The sequence below is a fragment of the Epinephelus lanceolatus genome, chromosome 9 (assembly GCF_041903045.1).
Source record: "Epinephelus lanceolatus isolate andai-2023 chromosome 9, ASM4190304v1, whole genome shotgun sequence".
Classification (NCBI taxonomy): domain Eukaryota; kingdom Metazoa; phylum Chordata; class Actinopteri; order Perciformes; family Serranidae; genus Epinephelus; species Epinephelus lanceolatus.
In genome coordinates, this window is record NC_135742.1 from 30,092,166 (window position 1) to 30,108,001 (window position 15,836).

The following is a 15,836-nucleotide window of genomic DNA, read 5'->3' on the forward strand; positions in this document are numbered from 1 at the left end:
ATCTCTTCACATTTTACCTACTTTCAAAGGTTTTCTGTGAATCTGATCTCTTTACACTATTATGTAGGTAGTATGTCATGTCAAGGCCATGTCTACACTTCCAAGGACATCTTGGTTACAAAATCAAATTTGATCAAATTTGTATCAAAATCAGCCTTTAAAATGTGTAATTTGTGTTATTATATAATTTAAATGTTCTCTTTCTGTCATTAAATCCCAAGTCTCAGAAAGATTACAATAATCTCAGTTTAAGATGTCACAACCCTCAGAAAAATCCTAGACTAGTCTGACAGAGGCCCAAATATTCAATTTGTAATTCAACTCAACAAATACACCTCTTTGCGTTTGTCAAAAATAATATCTTCATGAAAAAAAATAAATAAAGTAAAACAGTATGATTGTGGCAGTAATATCTAGTGACTGTAATCTTGTATGTTTGCACTGGAAGAGGCCTGGAAATTGCAATTCTGTGATATTAAACATATAAATTATTCACTCCACATGCACAACAAAATACTGCACAGCCATCATAAAATATTTCAACAAACTTTATTTATATACATACAGTATATGTAACTTCAGCCTGTTCAATGCGGTTTTGCCTAGTGACTGATTCAAAAAGTATAGCAATGTGAAATAATAAATACAATTTTTTTCAGCTCTACAATCGTCAGTTCCTATGACTGCGCTCTTCTGTCTCCATGTTTTAAAATACTGTCATTGTACAGAAAATAGCTACAAAATCAATAATAACATCCGGATGAATGATGATGATGATGATGATGATGATGCGTTCTCTCACACTGTATTGCAACTATGGCTTGCATTGAGGAGGTGGCCGAGGGAGCGAGGAATGTGTAAAAGGGGTTTCAGTGCAGTTCAGACTTGGGCAGCCTCCTCCTCATCCTCATCCTTCACCTGTGGAAATAAAATTACAACTTCAGCGATCACTTATAAGTAGCACAGACTTTTTTCCTCCGCTGACTGTTGATGGTAATTATGAATAATGACAGGGCCAATATAAACAGTTATCAAATTACAAACAATTATTTTTTAAATTACAGTGCTTATATTACATAAAACATCTGTTGTGCTGTGTTGTCTGCTCTAACATGTTTACAGCTTGTTTACAGCAAAGCAGGAGAACAAACCTGCTCCACTGATTCAACTTCGGGGACGTAAAACTGCAGCATGTTTTGGATGCCGTTCTTCAGAGTAACAATGGAACTGGGACAACTGGTGCAGGAGCCCTGCAGCTTCAGTTTAACAATGCCGTCCTCAAAACCCCGATACACAACATCACCTCCGTCCTCCTGCACTGTTGGCCTGGGGAAGAGGAACAAAAACATGTGTGGGTAAAGGACAGAAAACCGCAGTAACAGATGCTGATACAGCTCTTCAAAAGCAGCTACCTTATTCGAGTATCCAGCAGTTCTTTGATCATTGCGACTACTTCATCGTCATCATCTGATGGTGCTGGAAAGACAGTTGGAAATTCCTTGGCATAAATTCACAAAGAGCTGGCCCTACTCATTCGATCTATTTCAGTGTTTTCCCTGCAGCTGATTGAAACCCTTACCTGTGTCTGGACTAGGTGCGCTGTCCTCATTGACCACAGGAAGTCCAGAAGTGAAGAAGTCCATAATGGCAGCAAACACGTCAGGCTTGATAACTTTCCATTCCATAGTTTCATCAGCCTGCACAGAGACAGAAAGAAAACAGGCTATTCTGAGCAATGACATTACAATGTGCTACACTATGAGGCTCATATGAACATGACGTGATTTTACCCTTGTTATGGTGATAAAGTCAGGGCCCAGGAAGACGCTCTTGACTCCATCAATCCTAAACAGCTGTCTGGAGACAAAACAGAACTTAAGTGACGGTTTGTTAAGTGTTGTAATTGATCCAACACTTAAGTGACGGTTTGTTAAGTGTTGGATCAATTACAAAGTTAATTTGACACTTCTATTAAAAAACAAGGCCATACAAACCAAACCAATAATAGATATAAAGTTTAAAAACAGAAAGAAAATGATCTACACATGTGTAGATAATTACATTTATATGTACTATATTGTACTCCTTCTGCTTATACTATATATATTATTTATTGTAGGCTGTTAAAAGTGAAAATTTTAAAGCTCAATTGGATGTAAAAGCTGAGTCAAGCAACCAGTAAGAGAATCTATCATTCACTGGAAGACACACTGTTTCATACTTTTATAAGTACTAAATTGGACAGATGTAGGAACAGTGTCCTCAGCTGTAAGGTCGATGACTGCAGAATCAAGGACATTCTGAGGAGCACCCAGAAGTCTTACTATTTTTTACTTTATGAGTACACTGACTTCTTTGGTTCTCACGCTGCTGGTACAGCAGGTGAATAAATCTTTACAGGTGACTTATCAGACAAGTGTAAGTAAAAATGACTTCAATCCATATGGGTGTAAAACAGTGGAACACAGCCAACATCAACACAGTTATTCAAACCTGTTCTTTTTCCTGCCATGCCACATCACAATGTTTGCTGTGAGACTGATATATTACTCTCAGTTCAGTGACCTTGTATGTAAGAAGTCACATACCGGGCTAAGGGTGAGCAGTGTGCGTCACGAGGACCGGCGAAATTCATAGTCCCTGTTTCAAGAACTATACGACCGGGCAGAAACTTTAGGCTGTTTGGATTTGGTGTGTCCTGTGTCTGCACAAACATCGTCCTTCCTGAAAGGAGACAAAACAAAAAGAACGAGAAAGTTACATCTGTCATTATGCAGTGTTTTCCGAGTCAGACAACCACAAGGATGCTGCATGCATACAAACCAGGAACAACCCAATGGGGGTTTTGTGGCCATCTGTTTGGTAGTCCTGCGCTATGTGAAGGCCAGTGTAATCCGGCTCTCTGATATCCACTGACTGCAAGACTGAAACAACACAAAGGAGAGATTTAAAAAGTTACTACTGCACAAATCACACATCATTAACAAATTCATACTTAAAAAAATCTGTGGGTGTGGCACTAACAGGTTCAACAAGGAATCTGACTCACCCAATAAAACCCTTTGTGCAAAAGCGTTAAAACAACATATAATTCCTTTATAGCAATATCCAATTATTGAGGCAATAAGCAAACGAGCCCTGCAACGACTCATGAAACACATATTATGTCCCGTAGTCACCATTGGTCTTGTCCTTGCCAAAATGCTCAATACATGTCTGTTTTTGACCTCATAAGATAGATCAGTATTTATTCTAAAGCACCTTTGTCTGACAAAATGAAGAATGTCATGATTGCTGGAATTAAAACATTCTGATATACACAATGGGACATCTTATGTGTGGCACAGTGATGCAGTGGTTAGTTACCACTCAGAATGTCTGGGTGCAAACCTGCAGGCAGGCTGGGACATGTATTCTTGAAAGACATACAGGTTGGGTTAACCAAGGACTCTGAATTGTCCATAGGGGTTATATGAGTCTGTTTCTTTGTGTTAGCCTTGTAATTGACAACTTGGTCCAGGGTGTGTTACTCCACCTCTCACTCAATGTCAGGGGATTGGCTCCAGCCCCTCTGACCTTTAAGGATAAGTGGTTGTAGCTAATTGATGGATGTGCGATATATCATGATGGCCACAACAAATTAAGCTCATATATAGACAAGTATCTAGTGTAGAACAGTGCCCACCAGAAAAGTTTTAACCCCTCTTGACCCAGTTGTTCAAAATTAGTAATCTGGACAAGAATGATCCAGAGTTAAAACCCATGTTTTGCTGTCCATGATGAGCTAATCCATTTTACTTTTGTGCTGGTTTTTCAAAGCAACAGTAGACTGGATCACCTTCATTCACATTCAAACTTTGCACGATTACCCAAACCGGATAACCAGTGCTCTAAATGCGATTGCATATGACAATGTAGGCAGTCTGCCAACAAACGGACTGCAGTTCCCACTCATCACAGCAGGTGCTGCCAAAGAGACCAAAATCGAGATTTTTGGTATTAGAACTTTACATAATAATATTTTTATATTATATATTATATTAATATATATAGTATACATATTGATATTTTTATATTATATATTTATTTAAATCTTTTGTTTTGACAGCTATTTGGGGTTATTTTATGGAGACAACAACATTTTTTTTGTTTTTGTATTTTAATCTTTCATGTACTAAAAGTCTTAATAGATAAACTAATGTCTACTTTATCACAGTAACTGTTGCAAGAATTAAGTGTAAAATTTAAATATATACAGTACAGGCCAAAAGTTTGGACACACCTTCTCATTCAATGCGTTTTCTTTATTTTCATGACTATTTACATTGTAGATTCTCACTGAAGGCATCAAAACTATGAATGAACACATGTGGAGTTATGTACTTAACAAAAAAAGGTGAAATAACTGAAAACATGTTTTATATTCTTGTTTCTTCAAAATAGCCACCCTTTGCTCTGATTACTGCTTTGCACACTCTTGGCATTCTCTCGATGAGCTTCAAGAGGTAGTCACCTGAAATGGTTTTCCAACAGTCTTGAAGGAGTTCCCAGAGGTGTTTAGCACTTGTTGGCCCCTTTGCCTTCACTCTGCGGTCCAGCTCACCCCAAACCATCTCGATTGGGTTCAGGTCCGGTGACTGTGGAGGCCAGGTCATCTGCCGCAGCACTCCATCACTCTCCTTCTTGGTCAAATAGCCCTTACACAGCCTGGAGGTGTGTTTGGGGTCATTGTCCTGTTGAAAAATAAATGATTGTCCAACTAAACGCAAACCGGATGGGATGGCATGTCGCTGCAGGATGCTGTGGTAGCCATGCTGGTTCAGTGTGCCTTCAATTTTGAATAAATCCCCAACAGTGTCACCAGCAAAACACCCCCACACCATCACACCTCCCTCCTCCATGCTTCACAGTGGGAACCAGGCATGTGGAATCCATCCGTTCACCTTTTCTGCGTCTCACAAAGACACGGCAGTTGGAACCAAAGATCTCAAATTTGGACTCATCAGACCAAAGCACAGATTTCCACTGGTCTAATGTCCATTCCTTGTGTTTCTTGGCCCAAACAAATCTCTTCTGCTTGTTGCCTCTCTTTAGCAGTGGTTTCCTAGCAGCTATTTGACCATGAAGGCCTGATTCGCGCAGTCTCCTCTTAACAGTTGTTCTAGAGATGGGTCTGCTGCTAGAACTCTGTGTGGCATTCATCTGGTCTCTGATCTGAGCTGCTGTTAACTTGTGATTTCTGAGGCTGGTGACTCGGATGAACTTATCCTCAGAAGCAGAGGTGACTCTTGGTCTTCCTTTCCTGGGTCGGTCCTTATGTGTGCCAGTTTCGTTGTAGCGCTTGATGGTTTTTGCGACTCCACTTGGGGACACATTTAAAGTTTTTGCAATTTTCCAGACTGACTGACCTTCATTTCTTAAAGTAGTGATGGCCACTCGTTTTTCTTTAGTTAGCTGATTGGTTCTTGCCATAATATGAATTTTAACAGTTGTCCAATAGGGCTGTGTATTAACCTGACTTCTGCACAACACAACTGATGGTCCCAACCCCATTGATAAAGCAAGAAATTCCACTAATTAACCCTGATAAGACATACCTGTGAAGTGGAAACCATTTCAGGTGACTACCTCTTGAAGCTCATGGAGAGAATGCCAAGAGTGTGCAAAGCAGTAATCAGAGCAAAGGGTGGCTATTTTGAAGAAACTAGAATATAAAACATGTTTTCAGTTATTTCACCTTTTTTTGTTAAGTACATAACTCCACATGTGTTCATTCATAGTTTTGATGCCTTCAGTGAGAATCTACAATGTAAATAGTCATGAAAATAAAGAAAACGCATTGAATGAGAAGGTGTGTCCAAACTTTTGGCCTGTACTGTATATGTGACCAATTTAAATTGTTCCTGAATCCACCCTTCTGTCCAACTTAGGAAAAGACACTTTTAGAAGTCACAGAGAACTGTGACTCGCAAGAAAGTTTCATTTTCAACAAAAGGAGTCCAAACACAAAATCAAAGCTGTACTGAAGAGTCCAGTTAGAGTCAAGAAGTCCACCCACTCGTGTATTTGTCTTGCAATTCACCCACAGTCCCCATGAAATATGACAGACATAAAGCAGCTTTGCTTAGATAACATTAACGTTACAGTGTCCAAGTGATGCGAACAAAGATCACAACTTGAAGAGCTGTCTTTATCTGTACACTTAATCTTGTTAGACTTGTAAAGAATTATTTGAAGCACGACATTTAAGAGTCATTTCTCTCCGAGGTGTCAAAAAAGCTTTATTTACTCACTCTGATCTTAAGAGCTAACACAGTACAATAACGTTCATTATATCATGCTGCTCTGGCACATAGCCTAATAACTATTCTGCGTCACTTTGGAACTTAGCTCGCTAGCTAGCCGCTAATAGTTTACGTCAGCCAGACCCTGGTACTTGAGGGGTCAATGCAATCGTACAAGCATTAAAAAAAAGCTAAATGACATTGCACTTTCACGACTGACAAACAGATAAACTTACGGACGCGAAAGCCATGCTGAAACACCCAACAACCTGCCGACCTGCCTGCACGACGCCATGTTTGTTATGATTACCTAAAACCGGAAGTTGTCTATTACATATGTGGAAGTGACGCACTATTGTTGTACGTCTGTTAAAGTTCACCCCCTCGAAATCAAACCATCTGCTATCGTCAAACGTAGTCGTGCTAAAGCTAAGAAATAACATTATCAAGCTGCATTAAAAAATGCCGTGTGGCAGAAACTTTAGGCGGAGAAAGGACTCGTCAGATGTAGAGGAGGATGAGACAACCGAAGAAGTCAGGTAGCGTTAAGTAGCTTTATTAAAACTCTACGACATGAACAAAAATACTAGCGTTAGCTACGTTAACGTTATGCTAGCTAACGTAGCTAATTGCCCCATCAGTTAAAATCAAGTTAAAAATTACATATTTATTAACAGACTTTGTTTTTTTAATTTGAAGTTGTATTTTTACCTAACATCACGTTATTTCCTGGTCGTTTAGATCTAAAGTGGAGGAGGCTAAAGAGCTTCAGAGTTTACGGAAACGACAGACCGGAGTCAGGTAACGTGAATATAAGGGACTGTTCTTTCTTATCAGACGAGGGGTAGCTGGGGTGTGACCTTTTTTGACGCTCCCCAAACTTACAAATACATTTCTTTGAGCCTTCCTGAGTGACTATGGGAAAATGCAACACCCTCCCTCTACAATAAATTAATTGTTAGATCCTAAGAACTTACCCTTTGATGTGTGAAAGTTAAAAGTCAAAGATGAAATTATGGAGTTGAAGAAAGCCTCAGTTTATCACTCTTGTCGAGCACGCTGGCTGGTTAGTTCAAATGGTTTATTTTTGGCAAAATTTGAAATGAGACATGGAATAAAGTGATTTCAATAACATGTCATTATGTTGAGCTCAGATTTGGTTGTTTTTTATTCTGACAGAAGTATTCGTCCCACATAATGTGTTCAGGGATGGTCGGAAATATGAAAATCTAACAACAAATTCTGTTTTTACAGTTTCTGGCTGTGATAAATGGTGTAATTTGGCAATTTTTTCTTCCCCAGTGCTTAAAAAATATTTGACGTGTCTCCCCCATTTTTGCACCACCCCGTCCCCTCTCATAAATAATGAACAGTCCCTAACATAATTAATGCTGTTTCTCAAACTATGAACATGTTTTTATACCTAAAATCTAATGAACAACATCATAATATATGAGTCACAAATTGACCTTCGTATTTCTCTTTTGTTCAGTGTGACAGCCCTGTTGGTCGGGGAGAAACTGCCACCAGAGGCTGAAATTGATGTAAGCAACCTTTTAGAAATGTTACCTGTTTTGATTAACCAGCATATGTGTGTTTAATTTTCTATTTGCTTAATATTTTGTTATTAAAATAAATTTTCTCTAACAGAATGATCCTTTTAAACTGAAGACTGGAGGCGTTGTAGACATGAAGAAAGTCAAAGACAGGAATAGGGACATGTAAGTAAATCTGTGACTGCTTTAATCATTTTGATGCAGTGTAATTAACATTTTGTGTTTGTACTAGTGTGCCATTACAACATGAACAATGTGCATAATCTCATATGACACTGATTTAACTTGAGATTACCTCTTTTCCATATGCAGGACTGAAGAGGAGACGGATCTGAACCTGGGCACCTCCTTTTCTGCTGAAACTAACAGAAGAGACGAGGATGCAGACATGTATGTCAGCTTTTTTTTTTTTCACACTTTTGACACACACACACACACACACACACACACACACACACACACACACACACACACACAACCTCAATCTTTTTGGCATTCAGAGCGTGCTGACTGAAGTCCAGGGGGCACACACTGGTCAGACTTAGGTGAACAAGTTAATTCCAATCACCACCTCAACCAGAGCACCTACTTCTTCATTTGTTTGCATGAGTTAATCCACAATTTGGACAGCAGTATTCAACACCTGCTTTATCTAAATGTGGAGGGCAAACATGCATGACTTGGGTCAGTATATTTAGTTGAAAGATTTGTGAATTTTCTGCCTTTGTTCGCCAACATTTAGGACACAGTTGGATATTCACACAGTGGTTCATTAAGTGCATCACAGAAATATTTTAAAACCTGATTTCGTTCATAAATCTACCCTCACAGGATGAAATACATTGAGACAGAGCTGAAGAAGAAGAAGGGCTTGGTGGAGGCAGAGGAACAGAAAGTTAAGGTGAAGAATGCAGAAGATCACCTGTATGAGCTGCCTGAGAGCATCCGAGTCAATTCTGCCAAGAAGACAGAGGAGATGTTGTCCAATCAGATGCTGAGCGGGATCCCTGAAGTCGATCTTGGTATTGAGTACGTATAGGAGATTCTTTAAATGATCTTATAGATTTATTTTTTGGAGTCTTCAACAGTAGTCTTATTTTTTTTTTCTTAAATCTATATGGGAGATATTCTGTATTGAGACATGGCAGTAATTAGCTGACAGACCTGATACAGCTCTGTTAGTGACAGCCTGTTCCTGTGATTTCCTTCCCAGTGCAAAGATAAAGAACATTATCCAGACAGAGGATGCAAAAGCCAAGCTTCTGGCAGAACAGAGGAACAAGAAAAAAGACCACGGCACATCTTTTGTACCCACCAACATCGCTGTTAACTACGTCCAACACAACCGCTGTGAGTGCTTTTGATCTGTAAACACTAGGATTTGAGAAGGGCATGAGAGGTGGATGGTTGGTTTAATACGTAATGTCTTTTCTCAGTCTATCATGAGGATGTGAACGCACCACAGAGGCACCACAGACACAGAGAGGAGCCCAAGGCCAGGCCACTGCGTGTGGGAGACACTGAGAAACCAGGTCCAGAGGGTAAGAGACTGTTTCTTGCAAGCACACTGAAACAGGAGCATTTAAAGTTGTACTTGTTTGTATAAACTGTCTAGCATTGGTGACCTAATTTGGAATATTGTTAATACAAGCAGTTTAACAGCTTCTTACCGCTTTTCTGAAACCTATAATCTGATTTATACCTTCTTCTGTTACTCCACAGCTTCGTCACCACCAAACTACCGCAAACGTCCAAACAACGAAAAAGCCACAGATGACTACCATTATGAGAAGTTCAAGAAGATGAACCGACGATATTGAGGAGCTGGATACTTTTTTTAAGAATGAGTTACTCATGAGGATTGAAGCCTCCAGCTGAGCCACGAAGATTTGCAGACTGCTTCTCTCCCACAGCTATTGATTGGAGGAATACCAAGACCCTTCAGTGTAGTATTTTGTACATATTTTAAAAAGCTCCTTGTGGTTTTCTGTATACAGAACATTTGCTCTGTGGTGCGTTCTTCATCATCGAGGAAACCATGTGGCTTTTATGGCTCAGGATTGTCTGATAACCAAGGACCAGTCAAGGAATACAGGAATACCTTAAAGGGACAGTTCTTCCCAAAAATCAAAAACACATTTTCCTCTCACCTTTAGTGCTGTTTATCACTCTAGATTGTTTTGGTGTGAGTTGCAGAGGGCTGAAGATATTGGCCATCTGCCTTCTCTCCAAGATAATGGAACCTGTGGTGTAGTGGTAGCATTTTCCTGTAAGAACTGTCAACCGTTTGACCGTGCAGAAGGAAGAGTGCATGGACTGCTTGTTCACGTAGCACCACTGAGTTAGCTAATGTTGCAGCTCAGCCGAGGAGGACACCATTAATGTTTACATCTCAAGCTGTCATGAGCACAAGCCTCTTTTCTGAGAGGAGATGCACTCTTCCTTCTGTGCTGTGATGTTTGGCAGGTGTAGTTCCGTAGGAAGGAAGTAGTTCCTACATGAAACTGCTCACAACAAGGTCTGTGGATTTTCTTCAGTAACTGGGTCATAGTTTCTGGAAAGAGACATTGCTGTTGAGTTTTTCAAATCTATTTTTTGGTGCTTTGAGCACCACAAGCTGAGTGCCATCTAGTTCCATTATATTGGAGAGAAGACAGACATCTCTACAGCTGATATCTCCAACACTCAACAGCTCACACCAGAACAAACTAGACTGATAAATAGCATTACAGGTAAGGGGGAATATATGCATTTTAGATTTTGGGGTTAACTACCCCTTTAACAAGTGTTTAATTATTTAAGTGGTAGATTTGCTTTTTAGTCCATCATTAAATGTTGACTGTTTGTTGTAGAATTATGTCTTATGGCTTTCAGAAAATTAAAAAAACAAAACCACAAGCTTTAAGTTGTTCTTTAATGTGTCCAGTGTTTAGAGTAGTAAAAAAAACATTACAAAATAAATGTAAGAACACACTCATTCAACACTTGAGCCAAGTCCAGCATGAAAATATAAAAAAATGTGTACTGGCAATGAAATACTGCAAAGGTACACTTCAAATTCATAAAGCTGTCTACTTCCTTTACTTCAGCATTGTATATACAGTATGTAAGTCAGTGTATGCAAATTTATGAATTAATTTAAGAAAAAAGTTGTTTAAACTGAGGGGAATGTTACGTCTTATACACTGTACAGGTCATTTTTCTGATTACGGTGACTTTAAGGTATTTCTTGCTCATAATACCTGTCTGTCAAGAGAAATCCTCAGTGCCAAGTTTCAGTCCATGACATGTTACAGTAGTCAGACACTAGTTCAAAATGTGTAATGGAAACTAAATCAGCCAAACCACATTAGTACAAACAGCACAGGCGTTTCTATCAGCGTCGGCTTCTCTCCTCATGGTTTCTCTATGGAGGACGTCCCATGTCCGTTGAGGTGGTGTTGGGGGTTTGTCTCCTGAGAAGGAGGCCCTTCCACATCCTCCCGGTCTCCCTGCGTAGAGCTGCAGCTGCTGCCTGGGGAGGCCCAACTGTCTCGTCGGCGGTAGGCCTCACACAGTGGCAGATCAGTGCTGTCCCACTGACTGTAGCTTTGCAGAGCAGAAACCAGTAGGAGGCAAAGAATCAGCGCAGCACAGAAAGAGAGGAGCAGACGAGAGCGGCAGGTCAGAATAAGCACATTCATACACGTAGAGGAGCACATGAGAAGGCGCACGTACGATAGAAGCGTGGAGGTTATGCAGAAGCAATGGAGGCTAGATCAACACCTAGAACAGCTGTTTATTAACTAGATACTGTCGTCAGAGGTGTGATGTATTGACTGATGATTTTAAAGGAATCGTTTGGATTTTCTGCTGTGGGGTTGTATGAGGTACTCAGCATGCCCCAGTTTGAAGGAGCAGACAGGAGTACTGTCATAGAAGCTGAACAATGTACTGCTGTGGACGGGAGCAGCAGCAAAACATATTTTAGCCACCTAAAAAAATCAATATCATTTAAGTGTCAGCATATTTAGCTTGTTATGGCAACTTTACCTTGCCGTCAAACAGCCCTTTCTAACAGGGAACTAAAGCCATTATCTATGCTCTCCTCAAAGCCACCAGACTCCATTGTCAAAAACAGTAATTTTACTTCACAGAATACTGGAGCTGCTGGTCTACTGCTGTCTCAATCAGTTTGTCTGTGTTATTGCGTGACTGTGATGAATCTGAACGAACCCTTTAAAAATCCAAAGTCACATAATAACACAATCAGTGCTTTGAGGAGAGCACAGATTGATATAACGGCTTCAGTTCCCTGATGGAAAATGCTATCTAACAGCAAGGTAAAGTGGTGGAAATATTCCAAATATTCAGGTGGCTAAAATAGGTTTTGCTGCTGCCCTCTGTCCTTCATTTCCGTGGTGGTACTCCTACCTGCCAAATTGGGGGCATGCCGACTGCCATCTACTGTTGGTAATACACAGACAATGGATAAGAACTTTGTACAACCCCACAGCAGAAAGAATGATTAGTTGCTGGTGGAGGAGAAAGCAGAGTGAGTGCAGTGAAGAAGGAAAGCCCACACCCAGCATGCTCCAAACAAGACTGAGAGACACTCCTTAGTACTTTCTCACAGAAAACAAGACAAACTACTACAGTGTTTTGTCTCTACTTTATTTCTTAATCATTCTGGGTCTGCTGGAACAGCTGGCACAATCTGGTACACAAGTACAACCACACCATGTGTGATTAACACCACTCGCATGATTACAGCTCGAGTTACTTGTGGTCTTAAGGACGGAATCAATTCAAAATGATTATGGTACCTAAATCGCTCTTACAGGGAGAAAATGTCTACTTGAAAAACTCTCAGTAGTTCCAGATTTCACCTTGAATAAATAACAGCAAATAGTCATGTCTAATTTTACAGTTCATGCCAAACATTCATCCAAACTCTATCTTTAAAATCTACTATATAGGTCATCATTATTTCATTTCATGATTTAAGTATTACATATAAATAATCTTCAATAAAAATGAATGATACATCTATAAAATCTTTATTCTGAAATAGTTCTTTAACTGTGTAGGCAACCTCTTTTAGAATAAAAGAGGTTGCCTACATGGGGTTTAATGAACTCTGGTCATTACTTCAATTTAAAATATTATAGTAACTAAACTAGGAGCAAAGGCCACATTACTGAAATTCCACCAAACCATGCATCTCTCCAATGTGCATGACAATATTTGATAAAAACTCTAAAGCCTAATGGACGCTGCAGACGAGGAAACCAAAAGTCTGATAGCCATTTAGAAATTAACCCAGAAGTGGATCAACGCTGAGGCTTTCGGTTCTGAATTTATGGAAATTTATCCTTGTCGCCAGAAAAGCCATCTGGCTTTCAAACTGCATCTGTAAACTGCATTGAAGGCTCTTAAACACATGTTGAGCTGCAGTAGTTCACAGCTAAAGCTAATATTCAGTCGTATACCTGCAGTCCTGCTGAAGTCCTCTGTACTTTGACCAAATATGACACATGCCACAGAGCAGAAAAAACGTCAAGGCACTTACTAATCAATAAGAACGTCACTTAGTGAGATGATCTTCATCACAACGACCTTTAGCAATGATCTGTGTTGATGAATGGTACCGTATGGATGTGACGATGAGATAAATTCAACCCAAGAGGTTTAGATGGCGGTGGGATGGGGGGCAAGTATGAGCCTACTTGTACCTGGAGGAGTAATATTCTTCCTCTAGCTCATACAGGTCGATGGCGATCTCGTCACGGAGCGAGGTGAGCTTCTTGTCACACTCCTCCTGCAGCGAGCGGAGGTGCTGGTTCTGGAGGCTGATGGCATCGTTCACCGAGGGAAAGTCGTTCAGAATCAGGAACTGCTTCAGATCGGACACCAGCTTCATGAGGGACTCACCAGCTCGTACCTGACACAACAGAAGAGAGGGGAAATGTGTGAATGAATGACCATTTTCAAAGTAACCGCTCCTCACAGAAAGCCTAACAATCCAGTCACCTGACTGTGACGCATGTCACTTTATCCTAAACCGCTCAGGGCTTCAAGGTGGTCAGCAAGCACAAATTTGTGTCGTGCAGTTGTACTGTACTTAAACCTAACTTTAAATTCTAGTGGAGATCTCAAACTTCACAAAGATACCAAAAATACTAGGCTGAACTTTGGGGAGTTCATATAAATGATGCACATCTACAGTATTTCTTTATTTGAAGATATTTTTTAGGGCATTTTTGCCTTTTTTAATGGACAGGACAGGTAAGTTTGAAAGGGGGAGAGAGAGAGGGAGGATGACATGCAGCAAAGGGCCACAGGCTGGACTGAAATCTGGGCCGCTGCGGCAACAGCCTTGTACATGGGGCACCTGCTCTACCCACTAAGCCACCAACGCCCCAGTATTTCAATTCAAAAGAATGATACAGCTATAAAACATAAGGTTGGAAAATTTTTCTCACTATAGACATCATATATGAAGTCAATAGATAAGTCACATGTAATACTGTCAGACAGTGTTGAGTGAAATGATTTTTAAACCCTACAGCTGAGGGCTGTGATGAACTGTTGGCTGTAAGGGATCTTGTGTGTGTGCTTTATGTATCATTTCAGAAAGCAGCAAGGCTAAAAAAATTTACTCAAACTAACATGACAATGTTAAATTAATACTCAAAGTTAATCAGAAGCAGATTGAAGTGACCTTTCCTGTGCTCCTCTCTCATCTTCCCCTCTCCCTACTAAATACAATACTAGCTGGATGCCTTTTTAGCAATGCTTACAATGTTTGCTGCTCTGACGTGCATCTCATAATGGTCCTGCTCTGCTTGGGTTGCCCTGGAAACCTGTGTCTCATCCTCTATCTGGAGAAAAAAAACAGCGAGAGAAATATCACAGATACTCAAATATTTGGAGGACAAAGAGGAACAATGTGAAGAGACAGGACAGGACAGGGGATTGGAGTGATGCTGATACTAGTGAGAAGTAATTATGCTGTAATATTTCCTGCCTCCCATTGATAGTAATGAACATAAAACTCAAGTGGTGCCGTATTTATGTACCTTTGCTGTTTTGATAATCTCTGTGAAGTTGTCCAGGATGGACCTGATGTCATCTTTCAGCCTCTTGTTGTAGTTCTGTAGCAGAGTCTCTTTGCTCTGAGGGAGCACTCTCTGGGTCGCCATCGTGCTCAGGAAAACACACACAGCGTGTTACCTGTTCACAGTAAGTTAAACACACAGAGAAATCCGTTTAGCTAATGAAGTTTGGGATAAAACGGTGAAGGCATCACAACGTTAGTGATTAGCAAACAACTAACGTTAACGTAGCTAGCATGAAAAGGCGCGTGCTTTCACAAAATAAACTTACGAGAAAACCGTGTAACGTTAGCTGACGTAGTTTTTATAGATGTAATACTACATAAATATATTTTATTACAGGTTCTGTAATGGTTATCACTTACTTCTCACCGCATACTTTGTAAATAATGTCGTTAAAATGTAAAACGATAACAAGACACGAAAACGCCCGCTCTTCTTCTTCTTACTGTAATGGCGGCTGACATCCGGTGTGTCAGTGTGTTAGCGCCCTCTAGCGAAGTATCACTGAACTAACACTGAAAACAACAACAAAACATCTAAAAACGTTTCTGGTTCATCTCTGTAATACTATTTTTTGGCGTCATAAAGATTTTTAGACTTGAATACATTTATTTGTTTTTATCTTAGCATGAATCAAAGCATCAACCACTGAAAATAAACCTTTTCAGTGTGGTTTATGTAACAGTAAAGCTAGCTATATTTCAAAGTAAAAGCATAGTGTTGATCAAAATGTACTACCCTCTGTATGAAAAGTTCAAGTTGTTGATGCAGCAAATTGGGTCAGTTTATGTTATATTGTCAGACTGGATCATTATTGTTGATGGCACTAACATATTAGCAGTATTTAGTCTGTGTAGTTGGTCTGGGTGAAGCGGTTTTGTATGTAAAATTGAAAT

At 40.0% G+C, this 15,836-nt stretch overlaps 3 protein-coding genes across 4 annotated transcripts; 1 reads left to right on the top strand and 2 right to left on the bottom strand.

The window, feature by feature from the left end:
- Window positions 1-530: 530 nt before the first annotated feature.
- Window positions 531-6,647, bottom strand: nfu1 (NFU1 iron-sulfur cluster scaffold homolog (S. cerevisiae)). Its single transcript, XM_033618882.2, has 8 exons — window positions 6,521-6,647; window positions 2,824-2,924; window positions 2,589-2,724; window positions 1,791-1,857; window positions 1,580-1,697; window positions 1,413-1,476; window positions 1,152-1,326; window positions 531-918 (listed from the first exon to the last, which is right to left on the bottom strand). Exons 1-8 carry the CDS (start codon window positions 6,577-6,579, stop codon window positions 880-882), a joined length of 759 nt encoding a protein of 252 aa, XP_033474773.1. The 5' UTR covers window positions 6,580-6,647; the 3' UTR covers window positions 531-879.
- Window positions 6,644-10,738, top strand: c9h9orf78 (chromosome 9 C9orf78 homolog). Its single transcript, XM_033619034.2, has 9 exons — window positions 6,644-6,823; window positions 7,026-7,085; window positions 7,777-7,828; window positions 7,935-8,005; window positions 8,153-8,230; window positions 8,672-8,869; window positions 9,054-9,190; window positions 9,277-9,381; window positions 9,563-10,738. The coding sequence occupies exons 1-9, from the start codon at window positions 6,747-6,749 to the stop codon at window positions 9,658-9,660; spliced, it is 876 nt and encodes a 291-aa protein (XP_033474925.1). The 5' UTR covers window positions 6,644-6,746; the 3' UTR covers window positions 9,661-10,738.
- med22 (mediator complex subunit 22) lies at window positions 10,739-15,402 on the bottom strand. Of its 2 annotated transcripts, XM_033618496.2 has the most exons (5): window positions 15,303-15,402; window positions 14,902-15,055; window positions 14,623-14,703; window positions 13,555-13,763; window positions 10,739-11,428 (listed from the first exon to the last, which is right to left on the bottom strand). In XM_033618496.2, the coding sequence occupies exons 2-5, from the start codon at window positions 15,022-15,024 to the stop codon at window positions 11,236-11,238; spliced, it is 606 nt and encodes a 201-aa protein (XP_033474387.1). In that variant the 5' UTR covers window positions 15,025-15,055; window positions 15,303-15,402; the 3' UTR covers window positions 10,739-11,235. The 2 variants fall into 2 exon arrangements, with proteins under 2 accessions (XP_033474387.1, XP_033474388.1); XM_033618497.2 differs by lacking the exon at window positions 10,739-11,428 and having other exon boundaries at window positions 12,478-13,763.
- Between the last annotated feature and the right edge of the window lie 434 nt (window positions 15,403-15,836).